We start from the raw sequence: 16,290 nt of genomic DNA, 5'->3' as shown, positions 1-16,290 counted from the left end.
CAAGTGCTGGGATGAAAGGCGTGAGCCACCACCGCCTGGCTTGACTTTTCAGTTTTCTTTGGTCAAGGGTGATGGGCTCCTGTGAGCAACCAGCTTGACCATCTGTCCTGGAAGTATCTTGTTCCATCAGGCAAGAACTCAACATGGCTGCAGTCTTGATGCTTTCCTGTCCAGAAAGGGAAGCATTTCCTACAGTTCTGGAGGACAACGCACGTCCTCACATCATAGAACATTGAACACAGTAACAATCATTCTGGTGATAGGATTTTTAACTGTTTAGAAGAAGAAAACAGGGACTGGGTGGTGGTGGCGCACACCTTTAATCCCAGTACTTGGGAGGCAGAGACAGTCAAGATCTCTGTGAGTTCGAGGCCAGCCTGGTCTACAGAGCAAGTTCCAGAACAGGTTCCAAAGTTACAGAGAAACCCTGTCTCCAAAAAAAAAGGAGGAGAAGGAAAAGAAGAAGAAGAAGAAGAAAAGGAAAACAGAAATAACAGCCCTTTGTCTCCATTAATTTGAATTTACTTAACTCCCCCCTCCCAAACTATTAGTAATAACACACACAGACACAACTTGGCTTGTTAGGTCTTTAAGAACTATTTTGAAGTTGAGCAATGGTAGCCCACACTTTAATACTTTAATCCCATCACTTGGTAGGCAGAGGCAGGTGGATCTCTGAGTTTGAGGCCAGCCTGGTCTACAGAGTGAGTTCCAGGACAGCCAGGGTTAAACAGAGAAACCCTGTCTCAAAAAACAAACAAACAAAACGAAATATTTTTGTCATGCTGGTCCTACTGAGGAGTTACCATGAACAAGGTTCCCTCCCCCCGCTCCCCCGAACTGAAGACATTTAAGGACAAGAAGCCATTGCTGACGTCAAACGGTGGCAGACATGTACAAAGAGTTCTGTGAGGCTTTGATCCCTTTATGAATCTGGTGATTGGTGAGTGTGTGGAGGTGGCAGCTAGTGCGTGCGATAGAACAACACCGGCACAGTGGTCACCTGAGGAAACGGCTTTATCATCTTAGAAGGCTTGGGAAGAGTCTAGACACTGGCCGTTCAGCAGAGGCGTCAACATGGCGTCCCAAAGGGCCTGTTGACTGTGGTCTAGAATTGGGCTGTGTACATATGAAACTTCTTTGCTAAATAAACTTTTGAGATTAAAAAATAAAAGGAAGATATTTCAACAGTTGCTGCTCTTGTGGACAGTAAAGGAAACAGGTGTGGAGGCACACACCCGGAATTCCAGCGCTGGGAAGGTAGAAACCGGAAGATCAGGAGTTCAAGGTCAACTTTAGCTTCACAACGACTGTGGGGCCAGCCCACTGAGGTGGGGAGCCATTACAGTGGCTGTTCCCATTTGCTTCCCTCCACTTCTGCTATCTCCTGATTTGATTAATCAGACTTCTTTTTTTCCTTCAGAGCCCTCCTGAGTCAGGTACCTCCTAAGCAGGTTTGAATTCTCCGTGTTCTTCCCTTTCCCTCATAAATGTGTTGGGAGAATGAAGGGCTGTGGGCAAGAAAGGGGGACCACACTTTCCCTAGGCCTGACTGAACTTTAACTTGCCTACTAACTAAACAACACTGAGTTCTATACTTTGCTTAACCCTGGGAATTGGTCATTGGCCTTTGACCTCAGCCCTTCTCTCCTGACCAGCTCCCTCTGCCTCCCCCACCTGGCCTCTGGACCTCTGTCAGATTTAGAGGAAAGAAGCAGTTTTCAGAGCGACCGCCTCAGCCAGCACCATCTCCTGTCCTCTGTAGAAGCACATCGGCCATGTATTCCAATGGGATGGGGAGTGCGGCTGCTGGAGACAGGTAAGGGATCTCGCTGAGTTTCCTGAAGGACTCACAAGGCTGACCTCTGACACTGAGAAGACCAGGCTCTCTCCCTGGTAGTTAATGACCTACTTGGAAGATGTCCTTTCACCTAAGTCCCATCTTAAGTTCTTAGCTCCGACGCAAGGGAGGCCTTCCCATGGGAAGAGATGGGCGATGCGGAGGACGCGGCCAGGGCAGCCATCTAATTTGCTCGCTGTTCCTCTCGGAAGCAACTGCCCCTGTCTCAGGGACCTCTGACTAACGCCCAAAGCCCTGTTCCCTTTTCACAGAGAGACCCCCTCCTGGATACCACACTCTTTTGATGTAAGTGTTGAAGGAAGCTGGAAGCGAGGGCAGCCTGATCACTGTGGTTTCTATTACGCTCCCCGCTTCCATTCACATTTCCAAATGCCCCGACGTACAAAATGAGAAACACCAGACAATGGAGAGATAGGGGCCATAGCTCTCTCTCCGTTCCCTCACCCCTCCTCCGTCCTGTCACCCTCCCTTCCTCCTTTCCCTTAATGGCTCCACTTCTCAAGCGGCAGAATTGGTTTCAGACCACACAAAAATCCATACCCTTTTGCCTGCCCTCAGCCTTGACAGCCCACCAAGGCTCCCATGGAGCAGACTTCCTCAGCAAGTCTTTTCTGCACTCTGTGTCTGACTTTTTTTTTTTCCCAGAAGGGGACTGGAAGGACTCAGTGTCCAGATACAGACTCCCTTCTCATGGCTCAGGTACCTCAGAGCAACTGCGGGTAGCCTGGCCCACACTGTTAGCTACAGACATATTCTGGGGAAATTATTCCTTGGTTTGCTTTACTGAGTGCCCAGATTCTCTTGCCAATCTCACTACATCATTTTTTTTAAATTGTGGTATTATGTAGGCTGCTTTCGTATTCATGATCCTCCTACCTCAGCCTCCCAAATGTTGAGATTAAGGATACATACTCTACCACACCTGGCAACTAAACTATTTCCTTTTTTTTTTTTTTTTTTTTTTTTTTTTTAGAAAGATATCAAACTGGGCATTATACCTGCCTATCATCCTAGCATTTGGAGTCCGGAGACAGGATAATCAGAAGTTCAAGGTCATTCTTAGCTACATAGTGAGGATGAGGCAGTCTAGGCTCCTGAAACACTGCTTGAATCCCTAATACCTTCAATGTGAGTGAGATTATCTTTACTTTTAGTGACCCCTATTAGAAGCTATGGGAAAAAATTCAGGGTACAGAAAAGAATTAGGGCAGAACCAAGGCGAAGGCAGTAAAGGTCAGAGGGTATGGAAGTGGCCTTAACAGAATCTAGGTTAGACTAAATGAGAAGGGGATCCAGGGTGACTTCCCGGTTTCCGGCCTGGTTCAGGATTCATGGGTTGCAGGATGGAAGAGCAGATGTGTGGGTGGGAAACCAGCTCAGCAGGTCACATCTCACGATGGCAGCGCCAGGCCTTCCAGACGGGACTATCGGGCCAAGTCAGGCTGGAGCTATGGATCTGGGAACCTTCAGCAAGCAGACACTGAACTGGCTGCATTCATTCTCTTACCCTCTTGGGCAAAGCCTCCTTGGCATCTAAGATTCAGGCTATATTCCATCTGTGTCTGGGGGGCTGGCTCCCTTTGCTTTTTGTCCCTCCAGTGGGCACATGTGTGTGTTCCACTCACCAAGGGAAACTGCGTTCTCCTTTTCAGAGCAAGAACACACACATACTTCTAGTATATAACTGTGTTCAGGCAAGGAGCCTAGGACTGGTCTTCTGGACAGTGAGGCTTAGTTCAAATGCAAAGACCAGAATCCGATGCTTCTCGGGGATAAGACTGTGGTGGCCAGTGGGCATGGGTAGTCACGGTTCTGTCCCCTTGCAGGAAGGTACGTCTTCTCTTCCTGCTACTCATTGGTGCCTGGAGTTGTGTGATCTGTGATGGAAACTCTGTGGATGACATCTGCATAGCGAAGCCCCGGGACATCCCTGTGAATCCCATGTGCATTTACCGCTCTCCAAATAAGAAGGCCACTGACGAGGACGGCCTAGAGCAGAAGATCCCAGAGGCCACCAACCGCCGGGTCTGGGAACTATCCAAGGCCAATTCTCGATTTGCCACCACCTTCTATCAGCACCTGGCAGACTCCAAGAATGACAATGACAACATTTTTTTGTCACCCTTGAGCATCTCCACGGCTTTTGCTATGACCAAGCTGGGTGCCTGTAATGACACCCTCAAGCAGCTGATGGAGGTACAGTGTGAAGTTCTCTACCTCTTTCTTTGCTGGGGAACATCTCTCAAACTTCTTCATGTCTAATGATCGTGTAGGTGAACTCACTGTGGGTCATGACTCTTTGAATCATTATTTCATGTCTTAGGATTTTCTTTCTTTTTCTCTTTCTTTCTTTCTTTCTTTCTTTCTTTCTTTCTTTCTTTCTTTCTTCCTTTCTTTCTTTCTTTCTTTTTTGCCTGCATGTGTCTCTGTTGGTTCCCCTGGAACTGGAGTTACATACAGACAGTTGTGAGCTGTCATGTTGGCGCTGGGAATTGAACCCGGAGCCTCTGGAAGAGCAGCAGCCAATGCTCTTAACCGCTGAGCAATCTCTCCAGTCCAGGACTATTTTTCAAAATGACCCTTCAGTTTTTGAGAAAGGTTTTTACTATGTAGCCCAGGTTGACCCCACACTTACTATAAGTAGCTCTGACTGGCCTTGAACTTGTGACGATCACTTGGCCTCAGCCTCACGAATAGCAGAATTACAAGTATTAGCTACCATGTGGCTATTTTTTTTAATTAGTCAAGTCGTTACTACCTGAATATCTTCTTTATAAATGTTTCCTAGTCTCTCGCATCTAAAAATTATTTTACTTATTCTTATTTGAGTGCTGCAGCATGTGTGTGGAGGCCAAAGACAACTTTCAGGAGTCGGTTCTCTCCTTCTACCTTGTTGAGCTAGGGTCTCTCCTTTCTGCCCTTCTGCAGAGTCCAGGCTAGCTTCCCCACAAACTTCCAGGTGATTCTCTGGTCTCTCCACCCCATATTAAAGGAGCGCTGGGATTGCAGATGCAAGCCACTCATGTGGCTTTTTGTGGGTTCTAGGGATCAAATGCCGGCTATCAGGGTTGACAAGAAGTGTTTGTACCTGCTCACTTCTCTTGCCAGCCCATGCTCTGTACTATTTATAAATGGGAGAAGGCTGGTGTCGCAACTTCTCTTGTTAGTCATTTTCTCTCTCTCTCATTTACTCATTTTTTGAAACAATGTCTCACTCATGTTGTGATGTGGGATTTCTCTCTGTATGCTGTGAATACCTTTGGTTAATAAAGAAACTGTCTTGGCCTATGGTAGGGCAAATGAATAGAGCTAGGTGGGAAAAACTAAACTGAATGCTGGGAGAAGGAAGGTGGAGTTGAGAGAAGCCATGTAGCCCTGCCGGAGACAGATGCCAGAACTTTACCCAATAAACCACAGCCATGTAACAATACACAGATTAATAGAAACGGTTAAATTAACATGTAAAAGCTAACCAATAAGAAGTTAGAGCTAATAGACAAGCAGTGATTTAGTGAATACAGTTTCTATGTGGTTATTTTGGGAGTCTAGGCGGCTGGAAAATGAACAAGCAGCCTCCTTACAACAATATTGTCCTTGAACTTGTGGTCCTCCTGCATCTACTTTCCAAGTGCTGGGATTACAGGTGTGTACTACTATGCCCAGTTATGTGTATATTCATTTACTTTATCATCTATATGTGTATGTATATATATATATATATATATATATATATATATATATAGTGTATGTGTGTGTGTAGCAAGTTGATAAGAAATACCATGAAGTAGACACTGGTATCACCCTAAACCATGGGTGGAAACATTAGATCCTTACTCTGCCCTTGACTTGAGTGCCCTGTTGGCTTTCTTCAGGTTGAATCTTATAGACATTTCCCAGGTCCCCAGACCCAAAAGAATTACACAGAAACTATATTAATTAAAACACTGCTTGATCTGTTAGCTTAGGCTTTTTATTAACTAACTCTTACATCTTAAATTAACCCATTTTGTTATTTTAAGTATTGCCACAAGGCTCATGGTTTACTGGTAAGGTTCCAGCATCTGTCTCCTTCAGCAGCTACATGACATCTCTTTGACTCCACCTTCTTTTTTTAAATCTCTGCTTAGAATTTCCATCTTGCTCTGTTCTGTGCTGTGATAGGCCCAAAGCAGCTTCTTTATTAAACAATGGTAATAAAACATATTCATAGCATACAAAGGGGAATCCTACATCAGAATCTCACTCTGGAAACAAGGACAAATGACAGGGAGGTAGAAGACCCTCCAGCATGGCGTACAGTGGTCCTGTGAATCCAAGTCACTGAATTCTGGAAGTTAGGAAGGTTTACCTCTATGCCAGTGGCCGGTTTCCACTAAGCTTCATTTGTTCAGACTCAGGACTGCTCTCCACAGAAGAGGGCTCAGCTTTCAGAGGCTCCACACTGCTTCTCCTGTGTCACCAGCACAGTGGACAAGAGACTCCTTTCCCTGTAGTCTGTTCCTGGTGCTCTTGTGAACGACGGCAGGCAGCACATTAGAAACTCCTGTCACACTGTTGCCTCCTGAGGCCTATTGTAAGCTTCCCACACACTGGCATCAGTCTCAAGCAGCTCCTGTCCCTGTCCCTAAATGTAAACTTAAATGTGATCCTTCCTATGAAAAGCAACAAGAGCTGGAGACGTGGCTCGGGGGTAGAGCACTTGACTAGTAATGCACAGAGCTCTTGGCTTAATTTCTGTCAACGCAAAATGAAAACAGGAAGAAAAACCCACCAGAGATTAACAAACATCACTTGTAATCCAAACATGTCCCGAGTCTCTTCTACAGCTCTTCCCAACGTGCACAAGTGATGTCAGATATAGAAAAAACGGTGTGACTCTCTCTCCAAGAGAAACCCACAAAGCTTTTAGCCAAGAGTGATTCAGAAGTGGCCTGGGGAGAGGGTGAAGAGCTTGCCTTGCAGGCACAAGTCCTGAGTTTGAGCTCCAGATCCATAAAGCTGGGCATTATGCACATGCTTGTAATTCCAGAGCTGGGGCGGTAGAGACGGGCAGATCCCTTGCGGCCAGCCATCTTACCCTAATCAGCCAGCTCCAGGCCAGTGAGAGACAGTCTCACAAAAGGGAAAGATGGGTCTGGAGAGAGAGTTCAGAGGTGAAAGGAGCTTCCTTCTCTTCCAGAGGACTCAAGTTAGATCCCCAGCTTCCACATCCGGCAGCTCATAACCTCCTGTAATTCCAGCAGCAGAAGATCCAGAGGCTTCCTCTGGACTCTTTACGCACACCCACACCCGAGGCATTCATTCACCACCCTGCAAATAAACATTTTTTTTTTCAAGAAGGAGAGAAAGGTATATGGTTCCTGAGTAACGAGACTCAAGGCTGTCCTCTGATCTCTATGGCATGTGCGCGCACACACATGTGCACATGGCACACACACAAGACAGAGTACATATTAGAACAAAATCAAGAAGATCTGAATTGCAGAATAAATAAAACCGAAAAGACTTTTTCCACCGAGGACAGAGCACAGAGCAGGGAGGGGTCAGCCTCCCCATTGTGTGCTGGTAATGAAGAAGGTGGTTTGGGTCTGTGGCAGCTGCTATGGCTCTGACTGATATGGGGGACTTTTAAGTCCTTTTAACCCCGAGACTCTGATTCTGGGTTCATTTATTTCCTTGCTGACGTAATCTTTGCCTTTCTCAGCCCTTCTATAGCCAGCACTGCAGGGCCCAGAAGAGGTGCTGACCCAAGCAGAGGCTGTGGAAATGCTTGTTTACAGTGAGATACACTATCTTGGTTCCCCCATCTGTCGAGAATTACCAAGATGCTTTCTCCCCTTATGGTTGGAAAGTACCCTGTGTTGGTCTGCAGTCCCTTAAGGAGCAGGTGGCTGTCCTGTCTCTTGGTCTTTCCCCATTACATTTCCCGCCTTTTACTCTTCTTTTCTTGCATAGTCATTTCAAAACGTGAGCTGTTCATGCTGTACCCGGCACTGTACTGCAGGGAACTTAGCCGCTGGGACGGCTGTTGGTCCAGCTCTGTACTTGGTACCCATGGTGACTGGACTGCCCAATCACACCTGCTGTTTTCTTTTGTCACTATAGGTTTTTAAGTTTGATACCATCTCGGAGAAAACATCCGATATGATCCACTTCTTCTTTGCCAAACTGAACTGCCGACTCTATCGAAAAGCCAACAAGTCCTCCAACTTGGTAGCAGCAAACCGCCTTTTTGGAGACAAATCCCTTACCTTCAACGAGACCTATCAGGACATTAGTGAGGTTGTCTATGGAGCCAAGCTCCAGCCCCTGGACTTCAAGGTGAGTTGTAGATGTCCGAGTCCTCTCCACTCACACTGAGAAGGGAGAGAAACACGATCCAAATTAATACTGTTATACTTGCCAATGGCTGGTGGAGGCTGAGGATGAATCAAAACCCTTGGCACACTAACCTTTACTCCAGACTTCAGAGAGCAACGGTACTCACGCCTTCTGTTATAGGGGGTACTCTAAAGAAGGTTTGTAAGACACTACTTTTTCATTTAATCTTACCAAGCTCACATATGTCATGGTAAAATAAAATTGATACATGCCCCCTTGGAGACTCATGAAGCACCCAAGCCTATAAAGGATAACACAACAAAGAAATACCTTGACTTCTGTCTTAGTTACTGTTCTGTTTTTGTGAAGAGATACCCCGACCAAGGTGACTCTTAAAAAAAGAAAGCATTTAACTGGGTGCTTGCTTACGATTTCAGAGGGCTTGGCCCATTTTCATCATGGTGGAAAGCGTGGCAGCAGACAGGCAGCCATAGGCCTGATCACAAGCAGGGAGAGAGACTGAGGCTGGCATGGGCTTTTGAAACCTCAAAGCTGATTCCCAGTTACATATTTCCTCCAGGAAGGACACACCTAATCCTTTCCAAAAAGCCTTCATCAGCTGGGGACTAAGTAAGCAAACATATGAGCCAATGGGGGCTGTTTCCATTCCAACCACCAAGCTTCATTCTGTCAGCATTTTATTTCACTCTATAGCCCTAGCTAGCCTTGAACTCACTCTGTAGACCAGGCTGTCCTTGAACTCACAGAGATTCATCTGCCTCTGCCTCCCAAGTGTTGGGATTAAAGGTGCACACCACCACCACCACCACATTTTCTAAACTTATTTGACTACACAGGAGTACTCCTCCCATCCTCTTATCACGTCATCACTCATTCCTTCCCATTCATGATCATGTTTGGAGATGATTGCTCCTGCGAGTTTAGGTTTTCCAGCATCAGAGTAGATAACGCCGGGCCTTCTGCCCTTCAGACTGTATTCCTCGTCCTTCTTTCCTGATCCTTGGTCTCCTCTTTCTTTCTCTTCTAACATTTATTAGTGGGCTGGTTCCTGGTTTGACTGCTGGCATGACAAAAGATTAACCATTGGAAAACATAAATGACAGTGTATCCGATGTGTGAGGCTTCCTCATGTGGGCTAAAGTGGTGACCTCTCAACCACTGGAAGAGAGCAGAGAAATGAAGAACAGAATACATTGTGCAGGGGGGACCTGAAATTCAAGGGTAATTGAGCTGCACAGGTCACAGGTTACTTCTATTTATTTATTTATTTATTCATTTATTTTTCCATTCAAAAATGTACACTTCCTCCGCTCCTCCCATTCCCCTCCCGCTCCCCCACTCACCCTCCTTGTTTTCTTTAGGAAAATGCAGAGCAATCCCGAGTGAGTATCAACGACTGGGTGGCTAATAAGACTGAAGGCCGCATCAAAGACGTCATCCCCCAGGGGGCCATCAACGAGCTCACAGCCCTGGTGCTGGTCAACACCATTTACTTCAAGGTACTCCAGCTGGTCCTGGAGAGACCCAGGGACTTCCCCTCACTATGAAGCTCACCCTCTTCCACATCTTGGGGCATGTGTGTCAGATCCCTCCTGAGAAATGGTCCGTCCATGATCTAGGCAACCATCTAAATTTTTGAAGAGCCCAGCGGTCTTAGACATGTGAACATGGGTAGAACATGTGAACTACAACCCACCATCCTTCAAGGCTAACAAACTTTTGCACTTGTATGACAATTTCTGCCGTGCAATTAATGTTTTCTTTTTTGTCTTCCTCTTCCTTTTTTAAAATTTGAGACACAGTATTATGGTATTATGCATCTCTGACTGTCCTGGAAGTTGCTAAGTAGACAAGGCTGGCGTCTAGAGATCCACATGCCTTTGCTTCCTGAGTGCTGGAATTAAAGGCGTATGCTATCAAACTATGCTCAGTTAATGGATTTAAAATCTGAGACAAAATGATTTTACTGATGGATTTCTCCACTAGAGCAACTTCTATTGTATACAGCTCCTTGGGATTCTGAAGGTCCGAGTACTAGGCTCACCTCAGACTCAGAAGGGGCCTGTGATGTGACCATGTATATGGCTTGCTTTCCTCAGAGTCCAGGGGTCTAACGACCACTCCAGTTTTATTACATTTGAGAAGGAGAGGGAGAATAGTGGGAACAAACACCATGGACACTCTGAGGACCATTCCTGCAGAGTAGCTGGAATTGTGACATTTTTTTTGTCCTTAGACATGCAATGTTGGTGCTTCTTCTTCCTCCCTGTGGCCCAGGGACTTAGCCAGTCACTGCTAGTGTCAATCACTCTGCCACTTGGAGTTCCCCTCTCCTCCAGAACAATAGTCTGCATTTCCACAACATGTTGTCACCCTACAGTTTATGGGACAAGTGGCTATTGACTGCAATAGACTGCATTCCCACAGCATGTTACCCTACAATTTGCTAGGGTAACTCTGATCTTCCTGCCACTGCAAGTGAGACCTTGGGCCATTTATGTAGTATGATTTTTTGTTGTAAATCTTGACTTCTTGTTTGTAAGTATATGATTTTTTTCTCTTGTTTTTGTTTTTTTTTAAATATTTATTTATTTATTATGTATACAATATTCTGTGTGTATGTCTGCAGGCCAGAAGAGGGCACCAGACCTCATTACAGATGGTTGTGAGCCATCATGTGGTTGCCGGGAATTGAACTCAGGACCTTTGGAAGAGCAGGCAGTGCTCTTAACCACTGAGCCATCTCTCCAGCCCCTCTTGTTTTTGTTTTTTTGAGACCAGATTTCTCTGTGTAACTGCCCTGACTGTCCTGGAACTCACTTTGTAGACCAGGCTGGCCTCAAACTCAGAGATCCACCTGTTTTTGCCTCCTGAGGGCTAGGATTAAAGGCGTGTACCACCGCCACCCGGCCCAAGTATACAAATTCTTGTGAGTTACTGGGGAGATATTCGGGACTTTCCTACGGCCTGATTTCTGCATCTACAAAATGGTAATGAGAATTCACCTACTTCACAGGATTACCAAAGGGACAGAGTAGGCGAGCACGTGAAATGCGCAGCGAGGTATTTGTACCCTCTGAGTACACAGTTAACATTCTAAAGCCATTGGCTCTTTCTAATGCCTAACTTGCTGGTGGGAAACCAGCACTCAAAAGAGTTAAATGACTTATTGCAAGAGCAAAGAGTAAGAAGATGAGAAAGACTGGTGCAGGAAGTCAGGCAGGATGTATTGTCTGCCTGGCAGGATTTCCAGACAGATTCCTGGGCTTGCTGTCTGAGTTTGCCCTCTAATTCATCAGGGATAGAGCAGTGAGCTAGGATGTTTTTTATCTTGTTTTATGATTCTCCAAACTGATATCTTTCAGGGCCTGTGGAAGTCAAAGTTTAGCCCTGAGAACACAAGGAAGGAGCTATTCTACAAGGTTGACGAGCAGACATGCCCAGTGTCTATGATGTACCAGGAAGGCAAATTCAAATACCGGCGTGTAGCAGAAGGCACCCAGGTGCTGGAGCTGCCCTTCAAAGGCGATGATATCACCATGGTGCTCATTCTGCCCAAGCCTGAGAAGAGCCTGGCCAAAGTGGAGCGGGAACTCACCCCAGAGCTGCTGCAGGAGTGGCTAGACGAGCTGACGGAGACCATGCTTGTGGTCCATATGCCCCGCTTCCGCACTGAGGATAGCTTCAGTCTAAAGGAGCAGCTGCAAGACATGGGCCTTGTGGATCTGTTCAGCCCCAAGAAGTCCCAACTCCCAGGTTGGTAAAGGAGAAAACTGCCTCCTCTCTACTCCAAGGTGGTGAAGGCTTGACCACATGTGGGGGAGTCAAGGAAAGCACAGAGAAGACTGTCAAGTCAGGATATCTGGGTTCTGATCTGGGCTCTGTGGTAAACTGTGGCAATCCCTTGCCCTTCCCAGCCCCACTGTGAAAGGGGGTGTTTCCAGGAGTCCAGTCAGTACTGTCATCCTATGAATTTGTATCTAATAGAGGAGATACAAGTGGGGAGGAATCGGGAAAAGCATCGGAATTCAAGGAGACAGACATTAAAAGCAAGGCACGCTGAGTCATGCCTATAATTCCAGCACTTGGGAGGTAGGGCAAAAGATAGTGATCCAGGCTAGCCTGGGCTATTTAAGAAGCCCTTGTCTCAAAAGTAAAAATAAAAAAGAGGTTAGAGAGATGGCTTAGCAGTTAAGAACGTAGATCATTATTGCAGGAGACCCAGGATCAGTTTCCAGAATCCAAGGCAGACATCTCACAACTTCTTGTTAATCCACCTCCAGGGGATCTGATTTCATAGGTGCCTACACACACACACACACACACACACACACACACACACACAGAGAGAGAGAGAGAGAGAGAGAGAGAGAGAGAGAGAGAGAGAGAAATAAGAAAATAAATCTTGAATAAAATAAAAATGAGATGACAGTAAATTAAAGCTAAAAAAAATGGACCTTAAAACACTTTTTATTTTTTCTGTTTTTGGTTGAGTCAGGGTCTTATGCAGCCCAGGCTGGCCTGGAAACCACTGTGCAGCTAGGACTGACTGTGCTGTTTCCACCCCGAGTGCTGGGATTATAGGTGTGTGCCACCACGTCTGGCAATATCTTTTGCTTATCCATACACTTATCTGTGTATGGGGATGCACAAGTGCCACGGTGTGCGTGCGTGTGTGTGTGTGTGTGTGTGTGTGTGTGTGTGTGTGTACAACTTTCAGGTGTTTAAAGCCATTTGTATCCCAGGGATCAAATTCAGGTTGTCAGGGTTGGGGGCAAAGTGCTCTTACCCAATGAACAATCCCATTGACCCCCGGATATCTCTATCAAAAAGAAGCCCAGAAGTGGGCATGGTGGCACACAACTATAATCTCAACACTCTGGGCTGAGGCAGGATGACAGTTTAAGGCCAGTCCGGGCTACCCAAAGAGACTCTATCTTAAAAAGGTATCAACCAGGTAATTGGATTTTATCTTTACTGAGTTACCTTTAAACTAGCTATGAAAGCCAAACCTCTCAAAATGTTACCAGTCTGGGAAAACATTTTTATTTGAGATAGTCAGGTTTTTCTTTTAGAACAGAGTCCCACCCTTCCACCTTCCCCAAGAAGCTGACATGAGATTAAATTCACAAGATCCAGGCCAAAGAAGCCCAAATACCTCCATTTTTAAGAGGTATCCATTGAGGGGGGTGGAGGTTATTACTAGGGGAGTTCAGCGTTCTACTTCTCAAACCACCCAAAGGGATGTCTTTATTCAGACTGATCTCCTGTGTGGCCTGGATTCAAATCACACACCCTCTTTCTTGATCTTCCTTTCTAGGGATTGTTGCAGACGGCAGGAATGACCTCTATGTCTCTGATGCATTCCACAAAGCCTTTCTTGAGGTGAGTCCATCTCCCTCCACCTCTGCCTTTTCTGCATTTTATCTGGAGTTTCTCAATCTATCTGGAGTTTCCTGCTGTGCAGTTTCCTAAGAAGGCAGACACAGCAGGTCTGTTAGCAGCAGGACAGAACTGGGAAGAGACAAGTTTACAGTATTCCTTTAATCGTGCACGCAGAGAAGCTTGAAGCCTTCTCCATGAGGTCTGCCTGTGTACGGCATTCAAGCTCTAGCTGTTTGACCTTCTCTCCTGCCAGAGAAGCATATTTAGAGGGAAGCCCAAGGAAAAGGAGCCAGCACAGGTCACTGAGAGGGAATTCTGGGATGTTTCAGGAATATGGAAAGCATGGGGCAAAAGACTAAAACCAAATCTGGACAGAATGAGAAGGGGTGTGTGTTTAAGTGAAGCGGGTGAAGAGCAACTGAACCTAAGAAAGGGGTAACTAATGAGTGTGGCTCACCTTAGTGTTCCCAGGCATGTTCTAGGAGACTATTGTGAGAGACAGCATTTCAGGAAACCTAGTTAGGTAGGCACATGTTGATCCTGAGAGATTAACTACACACAATAGCGTGCTGAGATTTGAGAAGTCTCCCCCAACCGAGGCGAGCACAGAACTGTGTTAGAATAAGTCGTGGCAGCTTGTAGTTCTGGTTCTCAGATACTCAAGTGTGGCTCCTTAGCATCAGGTGGAGATCTTTACCCTTGGAGACTGATAGGGGTGGGAGGAGCCTAAGAATCTGTTTCTTTACACAAATCCTCAGAGGGTTTTCACATACATTCAGGTTGGACACCAAGTGATGTAGGCTGTTCAGGAAATGGGCCAACATTAGACAAAGTTTACAGGACTTGAGTTTGTAAAAAAAAAAAAAAAAAAAAAAAAAAAAAAAAAAAAAAAGGCTGCAATCAGAGAGAAAGGTTCAGAGTAAGTGCCAGAGAACTAATTGTAGGAGCCAAGCTCAGTGGGATCTGAGGGAAGTAGAAGGATGAGGGACAAGAAGTGGGAGTCAGCTATATCTTATCTTCACACTACTTGGAAATTTAATCCTAGCATGAACATGGAATAGATGTGGGGCAACCAAAGGGAAGGAAAAGAAACATTAACCGCCCCACAAAGCACAGAGATCACAAGTGCTTAATGGTTCAGGAGAGGAGGCAAAGGCAAGAGGATTGCTACAAGTTCCAGACCAGCCTGGTCTATAAAGAAAGCGAAAAGCCAGCAAGGGGGTATATAATAAGACTGTTTAAAAGATACCAGAGTAGGTGGCTGATACAGGAGGATCCTGAATGACAGGCTAGCTTCAGCTACTAGAAAGCATATCAAGATCCTATCCCAGAGAAGACAATAACATATAATGTTATCAACGGTCAGATTTTTCGGAAGGCAGCCCACCCTTCGGATGTGTCATTCAAACACCGTTTGCTCAGGTTATTACTCCAGGAAAAACATCTCATCCAACTGGAGGACTGTCTTTTCATAAGGCACAGCTTCTGTGTAGCTGTTTGGGGGTAGTTATACCTAGGATTTTTTTATACTCCAAGAGTGAATCTATTTCAATTATAGATGTTCAATTATAATGAATTTCTATTAGCAGCTGGTTCAAAACAATGCCCTATGATAGCGTTCCACCAAGCTACCAGATTGTGACTTCTAGTTAGATAGATAGGTTCCACAGCTACCAGACTGTGACTTCTAGTTCAGGAATCACACTTGTGCAACTCTCACAAGACTTTGGATGAGCCCAGTGCATTACATCCACTGAATGTAAGAATGAGGAGGTTTCTGGAGGGAACCATTTGTGTCCAAGCCATATTAAGGCTGAAGAGATGGTTCAGTGGTTAAGGGCACTGCCTTAACTTCCAGAGGTCCTGAGTTCAATTCCCAGCAGCCACATGGTGGCTCACAGCCATCTGTAGTGAGATCCGGTGCTCTCTTGAGGAAGAGACCTGGTCGGTCAGTCGTCCTCATCAGCTTAAGACCATGAAACCCAATATGGAGAAGTTCAATGGAACCGCTACATCTGGGCTGCCCATGCATGCTTCAGCATTGTCAGGGCTTACATTTCATTCATACTAACTACTGGAAAACATCAGTATGAGGAGCTGCAGGGTCTGTGTGTCTGTAGATTAGCAGGGTAGCTAATGCTTGTTTCCTGTGTGACCTGCAGGTGAATGAGGAAGGCAGCGAAGCAGCAGCGAGCACTGCTGTCGTGATTGCTGGCCGTTCACTGAACCCAAGCAGGGTGACCTTCAAGGCCAACAGGCCCTTCCTGGTCCTTATCAGGGAAGTTGCTCTGAACACTATTCTGTTCATGGGGAGAGTGGCTAACCCTTGTGTGAACGAAAACAGTCTTACTCTTTGACCTTTTCCTTTTGCTGTTTGTGACCAGAAGTAAAAATAAATATGGCTGCCACCTCACAAGAATGGGCTCTTCCACTCAAAACGAAGACAAGAGAGGAAGCGCAGATTAAGATGCTGTTGGGGAATCTGGGAAAGTGACATTACCAATTTTTCTCTACCCAGTAACAACATCTGGGTAAATAAATGGGAAGAGGCCAGCCATGGCGGCACACACCTATATCCTAGACTCTAGAAGACAGAAGCAGAAGGATCAACAGTTGAGGCTGGACTGCATAGGGAGAGATCCTGTCTCAAGATGACTCCCTTTCCCCAAAAGTAGAACAGAAAACCATAAGAATAAAAGACG

General features: G+C 45.9%; 1 protein-coding gene and 1 pseudogene across 1 annotated transcript; both read left to right on the top strand.

The window, feature by feature from the left end:
• The first annotated feature begins 807 nt into the window (after positions 1 to 807).
• Positions 808 to 1,331, top strand: LOC125391784 (small nuclear ribonucleoprotein G pseudogene; annotated as a pseudogene).
• A 328-nt stretch (positions 1,332 to 1,659) lies between these two features.
• Serpinc1 (serpin family C member 1) lies at positions 1,660 to 16,007 on the top strand. Its single transcript, XM_048421371.3, has 7 exons — positions 1,660 to 1,819; positions 3,688 to 4,057; positions 7,967 to 8,182; positions 9,565 to 9,702; positions 11,569 to 11,959; positions 13,524 to 13,588; positions 15,751 to 16,007. The coding sequence occupies exons 1-7, from the start codon at positions 1,779 to 1,781 to the stop codon at positions 15,943 to 15,945; spliced, it is 1,416 nt and encodes a 471-aa protein (XP_048277328.1). The 5' UTR covers positions 1,660 to 1,778; the 3' UTR covers positions 15,946 to 16,007.
• Positions 16,008 to 16,290: the final 283 nt, after the last annotated feature.

Source organism: Myodes glareolus, chromosome 5 (genome assembly GCF_982192425.1).
Source record: "Myodes glareolus chromosome 5, mMyoGla1.1, whole genome shotgun sequence".
Classification (NCBI taxonomy): Eukaryota; Metazoa; Chordata; class Mammalia; order Rodentia; family Cricetidae; genus Myodes; species Myodes glareolus.
The sequence above is the reverse complement of the archived record's forward strand: the minus strand, read 5'-3'. Positions and strand labels throughout refer to the sequence as shown.